This window comes from Alternaria rosae, assembly GCF_020736505.1.
Source record: "Alternaria rosae strain MPI-PUGE-AT-0040 chromosome Unknown BKA58scaffold_1, whole genome shotgun sequence".
Classification (NCBI taxonomy): domain Eukaryota; kingdom Fungi; phylum Ascomycota; class Dothideomycetes; order Pleosporales; family Pleosporaceae; genus Alternaria; species Alternaria rosae.
Genome location: NW_025763570.1, coordinates 222,839 through 245,134, shown reverse-complemented (window position 1 = coordinate 245,134; position 22,296 = coordinate 222,839). Strand labels below are relative to the sequence as shown.

General features: G+C 51.2%; 9 protein-coding genes across 9 annotated transcripts; 3 read left to right on the top strand and 6 right to left on the bottom strand.

Annotated features, from left to right (window-relative positions):
- Window positions 1–1,011: 1,011 nt before the first annotated feature.
- On the bottom strand, window positions 1,012–2,684 carry BKA58DRAFT_371422 (uncharacterized protein). The gene has a single exon (XM_046169024.1). It carries the CDS (start codon window positions 2,581–2,583, stop codon window positions 1,399–1,401), a length of 1,185 nt encoding a protein of 394 aa, XP_046030244.1. The 5' UTR covers window positions 2,584–2,684; the 3' UTR covers window positions 1,012–1,398.
- Window positions 2,685–3,625: 941 nt separating this feature from the next.
- On the bottom strand, window positions 3,626–4,279 carry BKA58DRAFT_371421 (uncharacterized protein). The gene has a single exon (XM_046169023.1). It carries the CDS (start codon window positions 4,088–4,090, stop codon window positions 3,719–3,721), a length of 372 nt encoding a protein of 123 aa, XP_046030243.1. The 5' UTR covers window positions 4,091–4,279; the 3' UTR covers window positions 3,626–3,718.
- A 727-nt stretch (window positions 4,280–5,006) lies between these two features.
- On the bottom strand, window positions 5,007–7,035 carry BKA58DRAFT_371419 (uncharacterized protein). Its single transcript, XM_046169022.1, has 5 exons — window positions 6,626–7,035; window positions 6,537–6,573; window positions 6,420–6,487; window positions 5,998–6,368; window positions 5,007–5,787 (listed from the first exon to the last, which is right to left on the bottom strand). The coding sequence occupies exons 1-5, from the start codon at window positions 6,785–6,787 to the stop codon at window positions 5,277–5,279; spliced, it is 1,149 nt and encodes a 382-aa protein (XP_046030242.1). The 5' UTR covers window positions 6,788–7,035; the 3' UTR covers window positions 5,007–5,276.
- Window positions 7,036–12,010: 4,975 nt separating this feature from the next.
- On the top strand, window positions 12,011–12,652 carry BKA58DRAFT_306474 (WLM domain-containing protein; the record flags this gene model as incomplete). The annotated part of the gene is made up of 1 exon (XM_046167116.1): window positions 12,011–12,652. One exon carries the CDS (start codon window positions 12,011–12,013, stop codon window positions 12,650–12,652), a length of 642 nt encoding a protein of 213 aa, XP_046030241.1.
- Window positions 12,653–12,668: 16 nt separating this feature from the next.
- Window positions 12,669–13,656, bottom strand: BKA58DRAFT_371408 (uncharacterized protein). The gene has a single exon (XM_046169021.1). It carries the CDS (start codon window positions 13,390–13,392, stop codon window positions 12,790–12,792), a length of 603 nt encoding a protein of 200 aa, XP_046030240.1. The 5' UTR covers window positions 13,393–13,656; the 3' UTR covers window positions 12,669–12,789.
- A 920-nt stretch (window positions 13,657–14,576) lies between these two features.
- Window positions 14,577–15,704, top strand: BKA58DRAFT_349428 (uncharacterized protein; the record flags this gene model as incomplete). The annotated part of the gene is made up of 1 exon (XM_046168492.1): window positions 14,577–15,704. One exon carries the CDS (start codon window positions 14,577–14,579, stop codon window positions 15,702–15,704), a length of 1,128 nt encoding a protein of 375 aa, XP_046030239.1.
- Window positions 15,705–16,007: 303 nt separating this feature from the next.
- Window positions 16,008–17,157, bottom strand: BKA58DRAFT_371404 (NAD-dependent epimerase/dehydratase-like protein). The gene is made up of 3 exons (XM_046169020.1): window positions 16,947–17,157; window positions 16,817–16,888; window positions 16,008–16,752 (listed from the first exon to the last, which is right to left on the bottom strand). Exons 1-3 carry the CDS (start codon window positions 17,014–17,016, stop codon window positions 16,223–16,225), a joined length of 672 nt encoding a protein of 223 aa, XP_046030238.1. The 5' UTR covers window positions 17,017–17,157; the 3' UTR covers window positions 16,008–16,222.
- Window positions 17,158–18,816: 1,659 nt separating this feature from the next.
- On the bottom strand, window positions 18,817–19,614 carry BKA58DRAFT_395782 (uncharacterized protein; the record flags this gene model as incomplete). Its single annotated transcript, XM_046171323.1, has 1 exon — window positions 18,817–19,614. One exon carries the CDS (start codon window positions 19,612–19,614, stop codon window positions 18,817–18,819), a length of 798 nt encoding a protein of 265 aa, XP_046030237.1.
- A 373-nt stretch (window positions 19,615–19,987) lies between these two features.
- BKA58DRAFT_1045 (uncharacterized protein) lies at window positions 19,988–20,646 on the top strand. The gene has a single exon (XM_046163807.1). It carries the CDS (start codon window positions 20,091–20,093, stop codon window positions 20,586–20,588), a length of 498 nt encoding a protein of 165 aa, XP_046030236.1. The 5' UTR covers window positions 19,988–20,090; the 3' UTR covers window positions 20,589–20,646.
- Window positions 20,647–22,296: the final 1,650 nt, after the last annotated feature.

Below are 22,296 nucleotides of genomic sequence, written 5' to 3'. Positions count from 1 at the left end.
TCTTCACCACTGACTCCACCAGGCATACGTCACTCGAAGCTACATCATGACTATCGAGAATAGTAAAGTGACGGGTACACAGCCCTGGCTTGCATACGCCGATGAACGGTAACGTGCATGAGACATCCGATCAAGCTTACCAATTTCAGCTATATCCTCTCATCTATAGCTGAGGTTGCGGCTTTTCCGGGGTAAGTTCTCCAACTGCCGGTGGCCTAGTGGTTCAAGGTTGACTGAGGATTGGCTACGGAGCATGAGGCTGACCCTAACTTCGAGGACAAGGGTCTGATTTGCTCGGATCTTGTATTATGTCCGTCTTGTTGATCGTGACGAAAGTGACCTCGCAATGCTCTCAGTCTTGCATCATTGATTTTTTCGGCCACGAATTCGGTACTTTTGTATTGTCGCTATACAAAGTGTATGAGCATGCTCTCTGTACTCTTTCGAAGTCGAATCCAGAAGTATTGGGTGACTATTCAGCCACGATTGAACATCTGAGCTGACCGCATTAGCTCGCTCACAGCTCATACTCAGTAGTAAGATCTGCTATTCCCGAAGCAGCCCCATGTCCCGCGCGGTTTGGACCAAGTGCCGGAACGACCCGGGACCGGAGTTCATCGCAGGCAGTAACAAAGACCTGTATTGTGACTTCAACGTTGATCAAGTGGCCGGTTGCACGTAGAGGTGAGGGCGGTGGTAGGATTTTACTATCCATCTCATAATACAGCGTGACTGCGCATATGCGGTGGATGCTATCGTCGAGAAGGAGCGAAAGCAGGAGAGAAATGGTTAGATACCGAAACTGCTACCCGCACTGAGTGGAGATGAGATGGCGTGTCAAGCTTTGTGGAGAAGGCTTGAATTGGGGCTAAGCAGCACGATCACGCTACGTCATCACGTGGCTCATTGCGGCTAGCGGGAAGCTCAGCTTTCCTCCCAAACCTCAATCGCGACAACTCTATCTTCACTCCGGTCCGCATGCAAATGCACTCACAACGTCAAAACAAGGAAACTACAGCGCCACAACTCCCTCAGCAAACATAACTTTAGTTTTGTGTTGCATAACATGCGCAAGTCTTCGCGATATCCATTCAACCCGTCTCAATCGCGTTATCCACTACACTGTCACACCTCCTCTCTCCTCAATCTAACTAGGCGCTTAAATGCTCATCCAACATAGTAAACATCTCGCGGTGCCTGATCTTACTTGATGCAGAGCTCAGCCTGTCTAAGAACGTCCAGCTCCGAACCCTACTCGTTACGAGCTCAGCACCGACAGCTGCCAACCCTCCCAGTCTTCGCCCAGGCCTCCCACGGTCTTACTCGGGTACAGCTTGTGCATGAAAAGTGCAATGACTCAGGTCCGCGCGCGTGTGCACCAGTGCCGGCGGATACTCTTCATTCCCTTCGAGGACGATGCATGGAGTCAGCCTTGCTAACGGGCAGATGCAGTAGACCCATCAATTGGTTCTCGGCATCATTCCTCGGTCGAGACAGAGCCATATGGTCACGAATGGTAGTATCCTGCTGTTCGCGATGTTGGTAACAGCTCACCTCAGGGTTCGATAAGCCCACCCAGACGCGTCCCTCAATAGGGACAGGACCAGGTGCATTCTGTTGTATCAAGTTACAGAGATTATCTGGATCTCGATCAGGTATATCGATCCCAACTGCGGGAGAGGCAGAAAGAATGCCAGGCGGAACTTGGATGCTGGAGTTAACAGCACGTCCAAATGCCTTCTTCTCCAAGAACGCCTTAAAGAATTTCGGAGAAGGCGCATTGGCTACTGCACCAGTCGGATTGACAACCTCATCATCGCGAACTGCCCCGGTATGCTTTATGAGTCTACCTGACGAACGATCTGCGGAGTTCGACACAGAAGCGTTGTCTTTGACCATCCGGTAAGCCGCAGGAATGCTGCCGGGTATATGATGATCCCCTAGATCTACGCCAACAGTAGAAGTCATGCTCTTCAGCTGAACATACGAATCGCGGCGATTCCGCTCCAGTGTAGCCAGAGTAGGAACACAGCGCCCCGTGAGTAGTGGGCGTGCAAACTCTTCTGGTTCTTCGTGTGCTTCACAGCCTGGTTCGCGGCTGTCTTGATACTCCACGAGCGCGTCGTATGCCTCACTATATCCCTCGTCGAAGTCGTTGTGCGGGATGATTTCGGTCACCGAGAGGCGCCACAGCCGAATCCAGCATCCAGACTTCGCCGTCCAATCCACTGGGCTGTCATGAAGTTCGTTGTAAAATTGATATTCTTTATGAACATCCTCGGGTTCAGCACGCGATGCTAAGTATTCTGGCGAGTTGTAATTGAGAGTGGCATCGTCTTCCTCGATCAAAAAGTATGCAGCTCGATGAAGGCGTCGCCGTGAGCGAACGTGCCCCACGTGGTACCGGGCAATGGCTTCAATGCCGCGGATGCCCATTTTCTGCTCCCACCACAGCTTCTTCGCGTTCATGTACTCTGGGTTGTCACCAAAGTCGTCTTCAGGGTTGAGCAGCCCCTGTTCGTGTAGCGCCTCGGTGTCACACTCCTCTACGCAGTATAAGTCGTTCCAGAGTTCAACAATCATGCATTCTTCGAAACCTTTTCGATTTCCAAAGATACTGCCGGCCGCATACTCGTGCGAATCGTTTGCGACTAATCGATCATAGTGTTTTGGTTCAGCGCATAGCTTCTCCAGTCTATCCAGAACACCTCGCACGAATCCATCGTTTTCACCCTGGTCAATGTCTTCCATCCAGTCAGAGACTCGCTCATAGCTTTCGAGCAAGGCGTGCTCTGACTTGTCCCTCGTGACTTCACGAATGAAGGAGGGTTTGAAGTCGATGCCCCAGTTACGCGTGTTGAAGTCTGAGATACCTTCATTGATCGCCATCTCTTCTTCTTCCGTGAGGTACGGTCTGCAGGGATGATCTAGCCCCACATAACGGCGTATATCAAAGTGACATGCAGGGGTAAATTTCTTCAGATTCCCCTCGATCATGTTCTTGATGTCCTACAACGTCTTGACGGGCGAACCGGGCGCGGCGATATTACCGGGACAGATAAGAAGCTATTGCATCTCGAGCTCCTGGAAGGGGGTATTCTCACCGTTTTGTGATCGAGTCTGGATAATTGTATCCAAAGACTGAGCTCCAATCGTTACTTTCAGATCTTCCAGAAGATGCGGTTCCAAAACGTCTAGAAGGAAGGCGATGTCCAGCGCGTCTGCTTTAGTAGGACGTTCAGACCATGCGTCGACATCTTCGTATGACTGACCTTCATCGCTGATGAAGATAGGCTCCAAACAGTTGGCCATACGTTGATTGTAAAGACGGCCACCCGGAGCCCACTGGTTAGTGTCGTTGAAGACAGGGTTGCCATACTGACGCTGAGGTGCTGCTATTTGGTCATCGTTGGAGCAAACAGCTTCGACAGTGTCTTCATCTGCGACAATTTCGCAATGGAGTTTGGCTTGAACACTTGGTGGGATGCCAGATGCGAGAGACGGATTTTCTTCGTTCTTAAGAGACGACATCCAGCAGTCGCTGCTTATAGACATGTCCCGAACGCTGGGCAACCACCGCGGTACCTTGGTATTGTCGTGAGCCCGTGTTTCGGTTGAGGATTATTGCCTCAATTGAAGGCGCAATGTCTCCGGTAGGATGAATATCGAAACACATGTCGTGATCTTCATCCGGTGACGGCTGAGTTGACTGGTGTTGCTACTCAACCATATGGAATCCACCAAACGCTAACCACACCAGACCAGCGAAGGGAACAAGTGTGAAAATGCTCTTAGTGGCAGGTCGTACTAGCCAAAGTACAAAGAACGCACAGAGCACGAGAATAGCAGACTTCTCAACTAGCGATAGTTGGCCAGTAGCCTTGCTACTAGTAGAAGCGTGGACGGTGGCCGAGCATCCGTGGACGTTGGCCGGCTGCTGGAGCCTCTGAGGTACCTTTGTGATGGAGAACGTGGCTTGGAACTCAAATTCGAACAACTCAGGCCGTAAATTATAGGTGCTGCGCGACTGGAAGTCGTTGAAAGCTCGCACTTTGGACATATCGGAAGCAGTGGATGAACGGCGCGACATGCTCAGAGCTCGTGTGCTTGGGGCGGCGGATGTGTAAGTGGTTAAAGACCAGTACGCCCTGGCGGATCGGATGGCGTCGCCTGAATCTTGTATAGGCTCGCTGGGAAGAGTCAGGGGGCACGCTATGTGGTTAAAGACGGCAAAAAATGACCTGGACTGAGTATATGATGCCAAATTGTCGCTTGTGACTGGAGTAGTAGACGCTATAGCTACTGCTGGGACTTTTTCGACGTGGAAAGGGGCTTTATTTACCATGTAGATGGCGCGTGTGTTGGGTCCTCAAAGAAGAACCGGGCCGCCTGTCTGCTGTGCCTAGCTGCCCAGGTGCGGTTGTTGAAGTTGAAGCGAGCTTGCGCAGGGTAGTGCAGGCTTGTAGTCCGTGAGATCGAACGTTACGTTTGATTGGGGTAGAGGGCAGTGCGAGCCGTGACGCTGATCACGCCAGCTCCACAGTAGTCGTATCTGTGAGTGAATGCATGTGAACGGGCTTGTGCGGCCATCACATACGAGCTTGGCGGAGCTCCTCATGTTTGCGTTTCCTCTTCTCAGTACCGCAAGATATATATCGCGAAGATCCTGGAAAGCTGTAGTGTAGGTAATATAGGTAGATGACAACCCAAGCGTGGTATGCGCAGCGGTATACATACATCAACGTGCTCAGTGAGGTGTTTGTTGCTTGTACGACTTACACTCAACGGTATTGACCAAACATCTTGCATCTGGGCCAAACGGAAATCGTCGCAAGAGCCCAGAATCTTCGATCTGATCAGTGCGGTACTCTTTCCAAATGCTATGGCTTCCTCAAGGCGGTTGGCTATCGAGAAAAACGTAGTTGGATAAGCAGGAGGCATCATGGGCAGAACAGTCCGCGTGGCGAACAGACCAATATCTTAATAGAGACGGCGATAACGGCGACCTCTGATCTTGAGTTTAAGCAGGGAGAAGTGGGATAGATGAGCCGAACAGCATCTTTTAATCAAGACGGAGGTTCCGATACGCAGCGATAGATAACGAGAAAGTGGTGCTCTCGCGTATGATCGTGAGAACAGTCGAATAATTACAAAGATATAAGTGATGAGGGCATTACAAGAGTCGAATTACTCTCTATTAATAGTAGGTAGGTCATGGGGTATCGTAATATAATGAGGTCAAAGTGTGTGGACTGAACAAAGGAAAAGTCTCGGATCTACCTCGACACACGCGCATTTTCGTCTACCAGCATCTCGGTGCTGTTCTCCCTTTGTGTTTCCTTGCGGGATATATCGTCTGCCCAGGTGGCCTGAGAAGCGGGCGTTCTCCAGCCGCTTAGCCTCCTACCATCGGCACCATCCACTTCTACGTGGATGTCCGTAACAACCTGAATGTCTCTCGCATCCTCGCTCGAGCCATTTGAGCGCTTCGTTACGTCTAGAACGTAGTCGTCTTTGGTACGCAGCGCCTTGCTGCCACCCCTACTTCCGTAGGTACGAGCGCCCTGCGGGCGAGAGTGGGAATATGCGCTGCGGTGTCTGGATGGAAACGCCTTTGGAAGCCAATGTGTGATCAAAGGCCTGAGCAATGGCAGGCAGGCGCAAATAATGCCGACGTTTGTCTCAACGGAGCTCCACGTCGCTGCAGGCGGGTTGTCGTAGCTGGGATCATCCGAGTTCGAGATCGCGACGAGAGATTGCAGACGGAGAATTGAGACTAGGCAGACACTGCAGGATCGCGCGTTAGTGTGACTTCTTTGTGACAGTTGGTGGTAGGGGTATGCCTGCTGAGTAACTCATCCCGAGAAGAGCCGGTGATACAGTGATGCACCGTGCGATAATCAAGTGAGCTTCGTGTTACACGTTGTAACAGACATCAGGCGCTCGCAGGACGGCCCGAATAGACAAAACAGGGTAACACCAGGGAGGAATACTCACAATCCGCCAACTGCGAAGATGGAGATGAGTCCAATCTTCTGCCTCTTGCCGAGGTTTAACTTCTGGATGACCGGAATAGGGAGAAGGATGATCGCGAAATCGGTGACGATGTTGATGGCGGCGTTCGTGAACCAGACGGCGAATTGGTTAAGACAAGTAGACTTCTCATGAGTCCAGAAAGCTCGTACAGGTGTGCAGGAGAAGATACTGGAGAAGACTGTCCAGATGGTGTAGGCGACGACAACGGCCATCGTGAGCCAGTTCGCGAGTTGGAACTTCTTGGTCGGGAAGATGCGTCGATACTGGAGGAGCATGGATCCTTTGGTCAAACCGAGCGATAGGTAGTATACGATGAGACTGAACCAGAATGTCTGTCGCTTGCTGTCAGCAGAGCCTTGAAGTACATAATGAGAGTGTCGCACCTTCAGGAACTTGACCATATGATCAGGTGAGATTGTGCTGATGTGTCTGCCCATACCATATTCGGCTTCTGCATACAGTCAGTGTCTATAAGATAAGGTAGTCGGACGTATACTAACGGATACCAATGGCGATGGTCAGGCCAATGGAGCAGAACTGACAGAAGGTTAGCATGAGCATACGTAGCATGACGTGGTAATGAACTTACCATTGCGAGAGCGATGCCGGCATCTTCGATCCCTACGCAGCGAATTATAAAGAAGCGCGTATACAATCGAAGGGCGACGGCTATGAGAGCCAGACCAGTGAAGACAGAAGATATCTCGACCGCTTGCCTGCCCCTCGGGTTATCAGATAATGATCCAGCCATGATGTGATAGCATAGGTCTCAAGACGACCAGATACGGTGAATCAGGCTGCTTTTGTGGGAAACATGGAGTATTTCACAACCTGCTCAGGCTCCCTGAACGGAATGGGTGGTATGGGCACTGTCGGTGGCTTTACCTTTAACCACAGTTATGCACGTACCCACCTTCCGTACGCCCACCGAACAGTGACATTCGCCAATTACTCCTCGGGTGCCAGGGTCTGTAGCCCTGTCAGGAAACCTTCGGCAGGGCCACGAGTCGAAAACGCGAGAGCAACGAAGTGTGTGAGATCGGTCTCAACACGTCCCGTGCGACGTTCCGGTTTTCCCGGGATCTACAGAACGCAGAGAACCCAGTCCCTGCAACATGGTGAGCTGTTCGGCCGTCACGCGAAAGTTGGAGAAATCGCACCAACTTCAAGCGGCACCCGTGTACAATAGTTGTGTATGGTTCGACCTTGAGCAGTTCGAGTTCATTCGTTTTGTGATGGCGGTTATGGTGTCATCAACCATGTTCGCCGGATGTAGTGTTTCAGCCCGATGCATAGGGCTCCTTCGGCCGCCAGCATCCTTGAAAGTGAGATCGTGATATTACACGCGGGCTAAGGAGTCGTGGATGCGATTCCATCTCGAGACCCGTACCGAGCCAGAGCGGTAAAGGATGCCACTGAGGACTCGGGAAGATCAGGTCGAAAAAGCGGAGTGGTACACACATGCAGGAACGTGGCGCGACTTGCGTGATGTCGTACAGGAGACGGTAAACTCTCATTCGCGGATTTTGTAAGCGAGGACTAAAAACTATGTGTGGGCAAAACCATGATCATCCTTCGCGTTTGCAGGCTGCAGCTAAGGACGCACGGGACGGACCTAAAGACGAACTTGCGCACGCAATGCGCTTTTTCATTTTCTACCTCGCGAATGTACGAAGCTTCAGAGATTGACGGCATGACGACCATCGCGAGCCGTCTGGAAAGGAGCTTTCATGTGCTGAGTTTGAATTGGTTGAGGCTCGGGCCGGAACCCTAGTGTCAACCCCGTTGAAAATGACAGGACACTATATCCTCCGTCGCAGTCAGCGGGACGGCTCTGCCACTTAGCATACTTGGTTCCTACTCCGTAGACCGTTGAAGGTGTCACAGCTGCGTCGCTACCTACGTAGAAAGCGAGCAGAAGCAGTATGGCCCTGAAAATCTGCAGATCAGTCATCACTAACGCATGCAGCTGCTCAAGACCGTTAGAAGTCGCCGAGGCAAGTCGAATACAGGTGGGAACGCCAAAAATTGGGCAAGATCAACTTTCACTAGACATTTGGTGAGCAGAATAACTGTGGCTCCAGGAGATGTGCGGGTAGCTTTTAGACTGGATCTTTAGCTGTACGCGAGCCGCGATGACCCGGCGGCGGCCTTTTCTCGCTGAGACTTGCTGTGGAGATTACCAACGGGTCATAGCCGACTATGCACACGGGATGAGCTATCTAATTGTCTGTGGCTTTCTCACATAGATGAAGCTGCATATAGGCTGTATAGCGGTGCCGTTGACACAATGTTGTTTCTGAGAGTCTTCTTGCTTTTCTTTCCCCGCGGAAACAGGGTTGAGTCGGTCCTTCTGCCCGGCAAAGATCTGAGCCTGAGGATGAGTCCGACAGTGAGGGCCTTAGCTTGGGCGCGCGCTGTGACATGAAGATCGTCGACAGCGTAGTGTTACAAAAGGGCATGGTGTCGTGGGAACAAAGCGGACCCCTTCTCCACAAGTCACGATTCGAAGGCGTCCCCAGCGGCTGGGCACCACGCGATGCCAAGGCACTAGTGCGATTCGGCATCGCCCCGTCGTTCGAAAACTCTCAACTTGTCTATCTTCATGTCAATCAACTTGAAAGAGGACTCGTGCGCAGCCCTACACACCGTTCAGGCGAGCGACATCATACTGTTATCTGACCGCCAATCATAAGTGGGTGTAGTCCACGCGAGAAGAGCTGCACATGTGCCGAGTCGAGAGTGGTCCGCGCGTAAGCACCAGGTTATCTGCTCGCCCATTGGAGCTTCCCCTTTCCTACCAGCCATCATCGATGGCGGTTGAAACTGTTTGCATATCGCTAAGACTCCGATACCCGCTACGTTTCTGTCCAAGTAACAGGGAGATGCCGTTTTGCAGCTGATACCCAATGCTCCAGCTTGGCGCTTACTGTGACGAATTCGTCCAACTTACGTACTACGACATGCAAACAATATCGCTTTTTCGCAATGAAGGGGTGCCATTATGTCAGTACGTTGCTTGGACCCTCTTTTCGCGCTTGCTTCTGCGCTTGTTGTCGAGGGCGTACTTAGCAGGCGGGCTACGTTGTTCGCTGCCGCTGTTCCAGAAAAGCAAGGCGACGCCGCACCCGCGGACCCTTCGTTGGCTCACAGTGGCGCAATGCTGCACGCCGCTGATTCTAAGTTCATTAGGTGTTTGCTTTTCAGGGCGATGTCCTGGTAGCCTCCGAGGACCGAAAGGTACCGAGTACGATTGAACACGTACCGTGCTTCATGTTCTTGCTCGGCGCTATTGTGACTCCAACGAGGGCAGCTCAACGGAGCAAATTTCGGAGTCTCAGAACCCGATCCCAAGAGGGGAACTGGGAACTGTCAAATCGGGTCAGCATCGTGGAGTTGACCCAAATCGCAGGGCTTGGGTCAGCCAGTTCAGTGGATCAACGGTCGATCTATCGAAAAACTAACCTTTCCCGTGGTGTTTTTACGGTACCCACGATAATTACTCCAGGAGTCCAGGAATATTCCGCGCGTTTTCGTCGAGCTCATTTCTTCTGTCCCCCAACGGCTACTTGCTTACGACGACAACCCTCTTATCGCGGCACTGCCACATCCCGCGATGTAAGCATTGCCCAGGTTCCTCCGCATCTCCAAGTGACCCCTCCGCACAGGCGCATTACGTCGCTTTGCTTGAAGCCAAATTTTCATCGTTGACCAGGGTAGGCCTGTACGTAAGTAAGGATTGTACCACTGGAGTATGAGTTTCACCGGCAGCGAGGGATCAAAGGTCTAGTGCTGGACGATGGATTGAATGCGCATAGTGAAGATTATGAACAACGGCCGCGAGATTTCGCCGTTGGAGATGATTTTGGGATGGATGTATGTTCCCGACAGTCTAATGATTGTACTAATGAGCTAACAATACTAGGACTGGAGAGCACAATGATGGTCTATCCTTGTCTTCGAAGACACTACCACCCGGCGCGGCAACGTCACGATGCGACATAGGCTCTCGACTTCCATCTCCTACAGACCAAACCCAGTCTTCCGATTATGCGATGAACGACCCTCACATGATCCTACTGCGTCTCTACAACCATACCCATGTCCTTTGAAATCGCTTCGACGAGTATCACGGCCTTACTCACAAGTACGCCGTAGAGCAAAGCCTTCCACTGATCCGAGACATCAGCAAAGGGGTCTCTTGCTTCCAGTAGGGCAAGCTTGTAGTACTGCGCCTCTCCAGATGAGGTGGGTCCTTGCGGCCATGCTGTGTCATCGATACCCGATACGAGTGCTGGGATCACGCAAAGACAAACACGATATCGTGCGTTTGAAGCTAATCGAACGCCGCCACGTTCGTCAGATACTACGGTCATTCGCTCGGGGTCGAATGTCGTTCCTGGGCGTACGTATTCGATCTGATGGTGATCGTGCGAAACGAGAAGCTCCAGCTTTAATCGCGTGAGTCCGCACAGCCAGGTCTCAAGCTTGAAGGTGTCCCGCATTTCATTGAAAGGAAGATATTTGGCGAACTCCGCGTGGATGAAAACGGACTGTTTCGTAGCTGAGGTAGGGATTTCGAATTCTCTGAAACGGCTGTTCTCGATTCTCTTGATAGTCGCTAGCGTATCTACGTGTCTCACTGTGTGAAGGTCACCTTGGATATGGTCAGCTTCATCATCTCGAATCGAGCGATGCACTTACAAATTTCCGAGGTCCAAGAGTACATGCTGTACATGCGGACGCGCTCTGGTTCGTCGATATTGAAGTTTATTTTGAATACCCATTGCAGTGTACGCTATACAAAGCAAGCCAAGGCTAAACTCTGATCAGTAGGAGTCGACAACATCGAGAAGCATTTCTCAATGTCAACATGTTCAGCAGACGTTGGTAATGTGGCTGTGACTATGGCTATTCTCTGAGGGACTCTGGTACTCACCCAAAAGTGATATGAATAGTTGCTGCAAACCTGAACTTAAGCCTAACAATGAGGTCACGTTCTATGGCGCCTTTGGCGGCAATGCGGAGAGCCTGAAAGAGCACAATTATCTTTTGTTTGAAGTTGTTGAAGGTGATGAGGGACGACACTATAAGGTACGGTTTGAAGTGTCCGTCACCCTTTGCCAGGATTGCGACATGACTTCAAAGTCAGTGCAAATGGGCATCGGAGGTACTGCTGTAAGAACACGTACAAGACACTTGGGGCGCGGATATCAACGTCGCATGCGTTTTCGATCTGATGGCGCGTTGAGACGACCGCGTGGCACTAGGGGTGGCTATGGTTTTCATCGCATTGTATATAGAATTTACAAGAATAAGAATGAATCATGGGTTAGAAGCCATTTAATTGTTGAGATTTATTAGTGTGTATACATCAAACCGCAGACTACGAACTCGATTGTAGCCTGCATCGAGTACATATATCCACTTCTCTTCAATTGTGTTTTTGTGGTTTGAGCTGAGTACGAGCAACATCATTGTGAAGTGCATGAAGTACATGAAGTACATGAGGTGAACAAAGCCAAACGGATAACTGGAGGCGCTTTAATGACTACTGTGGCTGTGTTGATCCCCATTGCTCGGCATTGTTGCTCATAGACATTGTGAACGCACAATGATACCAGCATATTGTACACAATGTCTTGAATAAGGCCATTGCCAATGAGACAACCTTCGCTGAAGAGGAACGCGTGTCTCGCCACTGACGTCTTACACATGCACCGAACCTTTCCATTTCCATGCGGCTCTTGTGGTTTCCTTTATGACAACGTCACTGTTCCAATGTTTTTTTTGAATGAATGTTCACTGCAGTCGAGCAGAAAGGGAATAGGTAAGAGCTGAGGCCGGTTGCGCATCTATTTCACCAGCTGCCAAGTTCGCCCTCTAGCTCTCTGCTTACGGCCTTTGCTTCGCCTCAAAGAACGTAAAATTCGACCAAAACCTGGTGTGAAGCCTTCGCAGCGTCAGCTCAACCATGTTCCATCGACTAGACCATCTGCCACCCCAACGCGGCCTAGATAGCTCCTTCTCTTGCTACACGACACTCGATGGCTTGCCTCACCGATCCTACGCTCTCTACCTCCTGCGACGATGTGCCTACATCATCGGACCTATCATGCGCCGGCATGGCTGGACTGTCCCAATGCTGCATGAGCTCTCGCCGTACTCTTCTTGCCATGGCATGTGCCTGACTCGAAAGCGATACAACACAAATCGTTTTGGGATGACCACGACCGAGATCATGCCGTTAAACATAGAGTTGCGTCTACGTGATGATCGCGATCCACGTCGCTTCATCCATACGAATGATTTGATAAGTACTATACTGCATGAACTTGCGCATTTTGCGTATAGGCGGCATTTCATAAGGTTCTACAAATTCAATGCGATATTATTGAGCGAACTAGTCAAAGACGTCGAGTCTGGGGAGCTACGTCGGCGTGTAGACTGGCGCGATGTTCCAATAGGCATTGCGGGGATGGAAGAGATTGTGTGCACGATGACTGGAGATCTGAAGAAGACATTTGCGGAGATGATTGGCGTTGGGAAGAAAGATCGGTATAGGTATAGGATGTGGGAGCCGCACATGAAAGCATCATCTTCAAGATGGGCTTGAGTAGAGCAGAAAGACACGGGTTTTATTGGTCGACCGATAGGAGACGAGCGTATGGATGTGGCTTGAGCATTCAGCTACGACTCGCTGAACTAGATGATTGTTCAATCAGTCGATTTCACAGAGAGTATGTCCTCGAGTTAGATGTCATCTTTATCCTGGAGTCGCTTGATCGTGAAGACCGAGGACTCAACAACCCTATAGCTAATGTGCGTGTGGACAGTCGTTGGCGTGCAACCCAGCATCTGCCATCCTAGTATCTCCCAAACTGTTCCTTTGAACCAGTCCCTGACGGAAGCATTCTCAGTGATGCCTATTCTACATTTCTGCCCGTCTTTGAACCCAGCGAACTTCAATGACCTCACCCATGGTGCTCTTGGATCCGTTTTCTCTCGTCCGCTTGTACTTAGAGGTGTAAAGCCCGTGTCGATGACATGTTGTTTCCCTGGATATAGTGTAACGTATTGGCTTCTAGTCGCCCATGAAAAACTCTCGCCTGAGAAGTAGCAGATATTCAAGGTGCTGCGAGGCACGCGCTGGCCAGTCTCGACATCGGTAAACGTGAGACCGCCGTCATGGAGAATTTTGCCGTCGAAAAGACTGGTGTAACGTTTGTGCAATGTAATCGGTTTGTCGTGACGAAGCGTGAGATTGAGGCGGATGCTCAGATCGGTATGTCCGTCGATGTCGAAAATGTCGGGCGAAGAAGTGATGGTGACGTCGACCGCTGGGGAACTAGTCATTCTGATAGGAAAACAGTATCTGATCTGGAAAATTGGAGATCTGAAAGCACTTGGGTATACTTATAGGAAAATGCAGAGACAAATACAAAGCTGCTGCCTTGACGCGTCGCGTTCTGCATCCGCCATCGTCAATCTTACAGGACTTCGGCCGTCATCGCTACTCGTTCTCCCAGGCATCCATCTGGAAGCATTCCAGGCTCTGCGATCGTATGGCTTCCAAGAATGTGGACACTGATGCCCACCTCGGCCAAGAAGTGGTAAGAGGATGCGTTGCGGAGCTGCCGAACGAGAAGTTCCTGGGTGATGTCATCGATCGAGCTAGCCATTTTGAGCGCTAGCGTGCTCACCAGCTATCACCACATAAATAGGTACCGCCACGTACGAGAGTAGCCCACTACACCATTTTCCTATCTCTATACGGAACTAATCGACTCACTTGAAGGAATGGGAATCAGGGAGATATACATTTCGGCTGCTGCAAAAAGCAGAATGTCTGCAGCACCCACACCAAAGGGGACGCCGGGGCCAAGTGAAGGTGAAAGGATATGGATAAGAGCAAGGCCCCAGAACAACAAGAAACATCAACAGCCATTATGATGGAAGCCCTTGATATCATGAGCGCCCGCTCGCAGTGGATGAGTCCAGTATCGATGTGCCGAGAATGCTACATCTGGCTATGGAACCGTCTTCCTTGCGCCTGGAACCATCGCAGGTCACCTCAACTGCTCCCGTCTTAACCGCTTCTCGACACAATAATATTGTTCTACTAAGTGAACGCACTCAAAATAGGTCGATTTTGCGTCTTCACTACGACTCACAATACGAATTACCAGCCTTCACCACTCGATTGGGACAGGACGGCAGAAATTCGTGCAGCTCACCTCGAGACAATAGCAGCTTAATGAGAAAAAAACTGCAGTCGTCGATAGTAGCCCTCATGCTTAAACAGACCTCCCCCTTGGCGGCCTCTATCGTCAGACCACCCAGCTTCCTCTATCTTCTCATTACGCCTTTATCAGTTTCCAGCACGTTACCATACATTTTTCAGCACTCAGCTTCTTACTTCCATCTTCTACTCTTCACGATACTCACTTCTCTTCACGATACCCATTACTATTTACGATACCCTTACCGCCGCAATGAATTCCTCTATTCTGCCCTCGGTCGAGCTGGTCTCACCCGGCATGCTTGAAGCTGCCACCATCCTCGCTGGAATTCGTCACGCTCGTCCCAGAGATCCCTTTACTACTCCCACAAGGTCGCCCTCCGCCATCATCCCCTCGATTGAGCAGGCCTCATCGAGCGATGTACCCTTTGGAGCCGCCCATGCTGGAAACCCCTTTGACCCTCGCTCCACCGGAGCTTCTTCTCCGTCCGTTTCCCATGGCTCTGGTCGCTCAGGTCTCAAGCTCAAACTGCGTTGCATCCAATCCGCCCTTCATCCTTCACTCACTCCCATTGCTGGCGCTGGCCATAAGCACAAGATCGATCAACTCAGCACCCGCCCCGAAGACGACACCGACCCTGAGACTGACATCATGCCTCCCAAGTGTCGCATGAAGCAGAACGTCCAAACTCCTCCCACCAACCCTCCGATGCCCATCTCCGCACCCGCCCTGAAGCGTAACAAGCGCATTCTGGACCCGAAAAGGGCTGACCACGCAGTACTCATCACCACCGCCACCAAGGCTGGCAGCGAGTACTACGATTCGGGAGTGGACGACGTCGCTGGCGACGTCAAGGACACAACCAAGCCACGACTGTTCCGCAACGTCACCTGGGGCGAATACGCCACCAGCTACGACGACGAAGACAACTTCAAGGCCAACCCGGACTTCACTCAATTCGTTCCCGGCCGGTTCGAGCTTCTTGCCGACGGCACCGTGTTCGACCAGAAACACAAGCTGGTCGTCAAACTCCTCGACAAGAACGGCAAGAAGCGCATCTTCACCAATCCTCCCCCGCGCGACTGGGCTTTGCAGGAGGCCATCACGGCGCTGAACAAGCGCACTGTTCAGCAGATCCGGCGCAACACTAGCGTCCGGTTCCGTGAGGTCGTGCAGGCCTACGTGGCGGAGGAGCGGAAGTGGATCCTCGCCAACCTTACCGCCGGCAAGCCCACCAAAGGGTGGAAGGCCTTCGTTGAGGCGTTCAACCAGACCTTCGGCGGCAAGGTTCTCGCGGGTACGGCCGGCGCTCGGCCATTGAGGAGTCACTCCAGTCTCACCAAGGAGGTGGAGAGATTTGGAGCTGACTTCTACATGAAGGGTCGGGTGCCGGTGACGGCCAAGAAAGTGGCCAAGAAGGAGTGAGTGATTGTGGCGGCGGCGGCGGCCCCGGCGGCGGAGGTGTTATGGTGGTCGGTCTGCGGGTGCTGGCGGTGAGCTTGTAACATAAGATAGCGAAGGCAGAGTAAAGAGAAGGATTACGTAATATGTTTACTTCTCTTGCTTACGCCTTAGTCTAGAGACTTACTCTTAACCTACGCCCTACGCAGAAAAGAAAAGATAGGAATTATTCTCTTTCTCTTATATAACTACTCTTACTTAGTATAGTAATATAGAGCTATTCTCTACTATCCTTTTATAGTGTAAAGTAATTACTATTTATTAGAGCTAGAATCTATAGATTTCTAGGCTAATTACCTAATAGCGATAATCTAAGCTACCTAATTGCTTAGCAAGTAGATTTATAGTAGAGGATTTTATTCTAAGCTTTCTTTAGTAAAGCACATTGTCTACCCCTAGATGGATGCAATGGCTTGGGACGCTGCCGAAGGTAGTCAGCATATGCCAAGCGCTACGTCAATATGTTCTAATACATTTCCATATCATCTTGCAATGACCGGCGTGCTCTCGTCCCAGTCGTCCCTCTCACACGCATCCAGCAAGAAACCCGCCACCGACTTCCTCGAAATCATAGCAAAAGTCCCAATTCCATCTCCCCTATCCCCAAACGTCCTCACCGGTTCCATCTCCCCATTAGTCAGCCATGGTGGCCGCGGCAAGACATACTTAACACCCGCACGCTTAACCTCCTCATTAACAAGATCATGATCATCATAAGAATGCCTCATGTAAGTCCAGTGCCTTACGTAGCGCATCCACCAGGGCAAATTAGGAAAACTGTTGCCGACGCCCAGGGCCTGCATGACCACGATTTTGGGCACGGCGTGGAGTTTCATGGCGGTGATGGCGTTGGCGACGCTGTCGGCCATGAAGCGCGGGGGCGTCGTGGGGCGCGAGAAAGGACTGTCTGATGCGCGACTGGGATTGAGGCAGACGATCACTGCTGAAGGTTGTGTATAGCTGCTACCTGCTGAGAAAGTTTTGCAGACGTCGTGGAGATTGAGGGGAGTGCCTTGTTCGAGTCAAAGGTGCATTCCTTACAGAATCGAGGCACGCATCCCGGCCAATGAACGCACCTTGGCAGATGTCGAGACCCGTTCTGGCAGACAACGTGGCGGGATTTCGCACTAGCGCGGTAATGCTGTGTCCTAAGAGGTGTGGATAAGCGCGCCACATAGAGCACTGGAGGTTGGGATGTCCTCTCACCTCTCGCCAGAGCTTGTTCAACGAGATGCACACCCGTCCTGCCGCTGCCTCCAAGCACCACGAGTCGCATCTTTCACAGTTGTCTGCTCGTCAGATGGCCGTGAGCTATACGTGTCGAGCAAGCTGCAAGGTCCGAGCTATACTCCACGCAGCGATTACCGTAGGCGAAGGGCTTTCTTAATAGTGTTAGTCTTGATCTCGTGAATGCATGTTTTTGCTTTTGTTTTAAGTAGCTACCTACCGCACGGGGCAACGAGGTCGCTAATCTGCCAAGGTCGCAGGGTCGATGACGTACCCCGCGTCGCACGCGCACCCGCGGAGGCACCATGTCACCCGGCCATAGGAAAAATAGGGGCGGCTATGCTAAGGCTACTGAAACGTTAGTAAGATTAGCGTATAAACATAACGTAGTTTATAAGCGAGTAGCTACCCCAACTAAGTAGCTACTCTATGACAGCCTGGGGCTGGTCTCTTGTAATTCTCAAGAATTCATGTATACACTCTTTGAACACTCGCACTATGTCTTCGTGGTGATCAATGTTGACTGATAGACTAATTTGTGTGCCTCCAGGCCATGCATGCCAGATGCATTTGTTGAACTGCAAGTTGTATATCGTCTTCCCGCTGCTATGAACTGTACTATTCTACTCAATCGTACGTATATATTCCCTCCAGCCTCTGCCTTTCCCACCGTGGAGCTGAGTCAAGACTCCATCGCATCCGCCGCCACTATATTCACCCACATCTCCGCAAGCCCCGCGGCAACATCGTCGACCGCCTGCATCACCTCCCGATGCTCCTGCTGCACCATCTCCACATACTGCATAACCTGAGATCTCGCAGTATGCGCATCAGCTGGGCGTGCTCCTTCCGTACCCGCGAACCGATCTCTAAGGTCTAACAACTGGTGTCCGTAGCTATCATTTGAGCTTGCAGAGTAGCGTGAAGAGTTTGCGCCATTCTTCTCGTCCAGAAATTCTTGAAGGTTATATAATTCCATCGCGGTCTTTGTCGTGGTTGCGATCTCTCCGTGAAGAAAGAGCGCGTATGAGTTTGAGTTGAGTAGACGGATCAGTTCCGGTGAAGAAGCGGACCTGCTGATGTTGCCTCGAAAGACTCGGCTGATGATGTTCCCGTACAGCAAGAAGCCATTGAGACCAATGATATCTTTGAATGTTTTGAGGATACTATAAGCGTAATAGGACGAATGTGTGTCCATCATTTCGACCATTGTTCGCGTTATGGTCGATTTAGCGTGTTTTTGCTTCTGGAGCGGTCGGGTGCAGGTTGTAGTGTATCGATGAAAGCTTCCAGTGGCGGTTGAAGTGAAAGAAGATATGAGCTCTTATAAGGGGTCGACACACCTTGGTATTGGGAGTGAAAGTAGTCGAGGTGATCGGGAGCCATGTTGTAGATCGTTCTCGGGAAATATTCGCAATGAGGAAACAACTCATTCACATGACGAATGTAGGGCCAGATCAATCCAATTGATGAATTGAGGAGGCTCTCTATCATCGCGACTCTTGCAAAGCAAGTGTGGAAGACTTAAAGCAGGGTATCACGAGCTTCATCCTCTCCTAAAGCGGGGAAGATGACGGGGCCGGTGGTGACGGAAAAGAGCACAGCATTGAACTGGCCAACAAGTAAGTGACATAAGTGTAACATATATGGCTATAGAAGCAGTTTTGAAAGCGGTAGAGAAGCGCGGCGGCCTCGCTCATAGAAACCTGCGTGTACTTGTGACGGGTTTGGTATTGCTTATCTGTTATGTTTGTCTGACCTCATTCTTTTGTTCCTAGAAGACAAAAGCATTAAAGGGAGTCTCAAGGATAGTACACGCACCTATGCCAAGGCCTGTCATCCAAGATGACTACGCCGCCAAGTGAATGTAGGATGGTGCAACCACTACAGCGAGCCGAGTCAAGCTGCGCGCAAGACCCGTCAGCAATGTTACCTCCTGAACAGGCACTATGGTTGTAGCAAACACAGTTTCAGACGGGACGGATAGGTCAAGAGGTGATCGTAAAGACAACGCATCCAAGAGACCCGCAAGATCGCGGACACCAATTTGACCGACAGCAGGCATGTCTTGCACGGTGCTACCAAAGCGGAGACTAGAAACCTCAAAATCTCTTCGAGCCTGTTCGCGCTGCTTTACAACCATACCCTGCTCTTCCAAGACTTTCCTGGTCTGCACATCCTTCGCCAACTCAGCTGCCCTCTGGGCATCATCTAAGCGCCTGTAAATGAAATCCACTAGTATACATCGCGCGACGAAGACATCGTCTTTCGTCATCAATGAGAATCTCTGCGTGCAATATTCGTGAAATCTTTGTATCAAGGGATGCATGAGATCCGTGCCTTCGAGTACCGACGGCAGATTGAGTTCGTCCTCATCATACATCTCGGAAAGCAAGGCTTCGTGCCACATCTGGATGTGTGGACGAGCACGCAGAAAGGAGATGAGGTGGGCTTTGGCTATGTGTGCCGAGTCGGACTTGCATAGTATGTGCGAGATAAAAGTCAGGTAGTAGAACCACTCCACTGCCGAAGTGTATGACTGGATTATGGAAAAGATCGCTGGTACGGTGTACCAGCTGGGGCGGAGGACTTTCGGCTGCTGAGTGTATTCCATTTCGGTGAAATCGCGCGACGTTGAGCTGATCATTTGGACACGCTCGGCTTAGTCTTCGATGGGTTGTGGTAGCCAAGAGAAGCTCGTGGAATCGCGCATACTCGTGGAATGACCTCGATTGGCGGTGTTGGGAAGGGCGATGTTGAGAAACAGTGTCTGTTTGATCGATAGCGTAAGGGATGAGCGAGTAACACCGTTACTGAACGAGACTGCATTGGAGGCGATACGAGTATGGAGTGCGAAGCGGTCATGATCCTTGGGACTCCAGGTACCAATGCTGCTAGTTCTAGAACAGATCATCATGTGCTCTACGACCCAAAAAGGTGTGTAGGGCACTCAATGAAAGACGCAAACCACCTACACGTGATAGTGCGAGAGTAATCTCTCCACCACCCCACCATGGACTGGAGGACTGTGACCTCCTTGCGACCTAACGACCACATCGATACATTTACCATTTCAATTCCTTAGCAATCTTCCTCCCCCCCACTACCCGTACAACAGTAACCATGTCCACACAGGAGGCTCCGGTAGAAACCCCCTTCCCCGACATGAACATCGACAAGCATGGCCCTGTCCACGTTCACAGTGCGACCGCTACTGTCACCAAGATTGCTAAAAGCCCACCAGCCGAGGGTTTCACCACGAAAGTCATCAAGGTCGTGATGATGTGTACCGGTAACCTGAACACCAACACCATCGTCATCGAAGACGCCGATATCCTACGCATGTTTGTGGAGAAGAATAGGAAAATAGTCATCAGTTTCACGCAACTTCCCATGATGATACCGATCTGGAAGTTGGAGCCCGCTGGCCCAATGCCGGACAACTACGATGAAGAAGATACTGAGGAGGACCTCGAGATGATAAGGAATGTCTGGAGGACCTGTCGACTCGTATGTGGGCGCCATGCGGGACTTGAAGAACTAAACAGGAGAGCCACTGTGACTATGCGTGCGAAGCAGGAGCAAGACAAGCTTGCTGCCCAAGCTAGTAATGGTAACTAATTGTGTTCTTTTCAAGTTTTTTGTTTGTGCTTTTAAAGTCAGTCTCCTCGCAATTGCAATCACTGACCTTTAATAAGCTGAGCGGCTTGGGCGTCTAGCAACAACGGCAAAGAACCCTACATCTGGACGTCGACGAGCAGTATTTGCACCGTCACTATCGACGACGCCAACAACGACTTCACCGGCAACGACGAATCCACAAAATACCCCACCAAGGCATCAGTTCGTCCTCCCTGGCGCACCAGCTTCCAAGAAGCCTCGTCGCATCCCAGGGCAGGCATTCCCGCTGGCCCCGACAACGATGGCACCTCCTGTACGTATCGGTGGTCGTACAATGCGAGAGCCAGAGGACGATGAAGGGCATTGGAGCGATGCAGAGGAAGAGATTGGGAGCCATACTGCTGGCGACTCTGCATCGACTAGAACACGCAAGCCTGGATCTGAAGACCTCGCAGCCTTAGTCCGGCGTCGCCAGGCCGAAATTGAGGCTGCCCAGGCCATGAAGGCAGGCCCGTCGAACCTTTTGAAGGTGCCTCGTATGGAGGATGAAGGAGCTGAAGATGCCGAGCTCTTTGGTTCCTCGGACACAGATGACGAGGGAGATATAGAGGGACAAGTCGAGACCCGGTCGGAAGAAGAGCTTGAAGACGACAGCGAAGACTTTGAAGACAGCATAGAAAAAGCCGACGATGACGATGACGAAGGAGACTTCGGGCAGTATCCCGTAAAGGGCAAGCGCTCGCAAGGTACCCTGAAGAAAGTTTCACGACCGTCACAGAAGCAGCTTGGAAAGCGATCCGCCAAGTCCACTTCAGTTGAAGCCAACACGCAACCCCGTAAGTCAAAGCTTCGAAAGTCGGATGTGCGGATCTGGCCGACCACTATCATCACGACTGGTACCGCCGGGCAAAGTCTACGACCAATAATGGAAGAAATGGGCCAGATCTTGACGACAGACGCTGAGCGCCAGGAATATATGGATCTCGTGTGGACGCGCCGCCGAGCCGCCGAGGAAGACAAGGATGCTACCGCCGAGCAAGCAGTGGTCGACGACCTAGAAGATTTCGTGCGTACTCACGGCATTGTGGACTTGCACAACCGGTGGGCGCGATGGATGGAGTCTGGCGTCAAGACTAGCATGCCCATGTATAAACCGGCCGGAACTGGCGTGATGGATGCGGAGGAGCGGAAGAAAATGTTCGAGAGGAAGAAGAGGGTGCGTCGGGGCTAGGAGGGTCTCGTGGGTTCGAGACGGATTGAGATGGTTCGGCGCGGGTTCATGATGTTGAGGCTTGGTAGCGGGTCAAGAAAGCTTTGCGTATGACACTGGTTGTTAGCTGAAGGGCAGAATGTCTTCTCTGAACAGGATGAACAAAAGTAGGATGAACCCTCGATGTGTTGAGCAACGTGCGCTAGGATGACTTCGTATAATCGCATGCGCAGAACTTAGGCGTGTAACTATGCTTCACGGGTAACGACGTGCGACAAAGAATCTTGGCCAAAATGGGGTCGAAATTGCCCGTTTCTTACAGATGGCAACGATAGTCTTCTGCGGATGTCGTGAAGTTTCGTAGTTCAGGGTCCAAGCACGCGTGTCGCGCACGCGACATTGGCGCTAATCTCAGTAATGATGACGTCATCAGACACTACAACTCTAGTGACACCACAACTACAACCGCGCCACTCTTCCTACCCGAGTAGATATATA

Excerpts from the sequence above, each read along its gene's own strand:
- BKA58DRAFT_371422 (XM_046169024.1), bottom strand. The coding sequence starts at position 2,583 with ATGATTGTTGAACTCTGGAACGACTTATACTGCGTAGAGGAGTGTGAC.
- BKA58DRAFT_371421 (XM_046169023.1), bottom strand. The coding sequence starts at position 4,090 with ATGTCGCGCCGTTCATCCACTGCTTCCGATATGTCCAAAGTGCGAGCT.
- BKA58DRAFT_371419 (XM_046169022.1), bottom strand. The coding sequence starts at position 6,787 with ATGGCTGGATCATTATCTGATAACCCGAGGGGCAGGCAAGCGGTCGAG. Across the intron at positions 6,488-6,536 it reads GACCATCGCCATTGGTATCC|AAGCCGAATATGGTATGGGC; the intron begins GTTAGTATACGT and ends GACTGTATGCAG. Across the intron at positions 6,369-6,419 it reads ATATGGTCAAGTTCCTGAAG|ACATTCTGGTTCAGTCTCAT; the intron begins GTGCGACACTCT and ends AGCAAGCGACAG.
- BKA58DRAFT_371408 (XM_046169021.1), bottom strand. The coding sequence starts at position 13,392 with ATGACTAGTTCCCCAGCGGTCGACGTCACCATCACTTCTTCGCCCGAC.
- BKA58DRAFT_371404 (XM_046169020.1), bottom strand. The coding sequence starts at position 17,016 with ATGCGACTCGTGGTGCTTGGAGGCAGCGGCAGGACGGGTGTGCATCTC. Across the intron at positions 16,889-16,946 it reads TGAACAAGCTCTGGCGAGAG|GACACAGCATTACCGCGCTA; the intron begins GTGAGAGGACAT and ends CACACCTCTTAG. Across the intron at positions 16,753-16,816 it reads GGGTCTCGACATCTGCCAAG|GCACTCCCCTCAATCTCCAC; the intron begins GTGCGTTCATTG and ends GACTCGAACAAG.
- BKA58DRAFT_1045 (XM_046163807.1), top strand. The coding sequence starts at position 20,091 with ATGTCCACACAGGAGGCTCCGGTAGAAACCCCCTTCCCCGACATGAAC.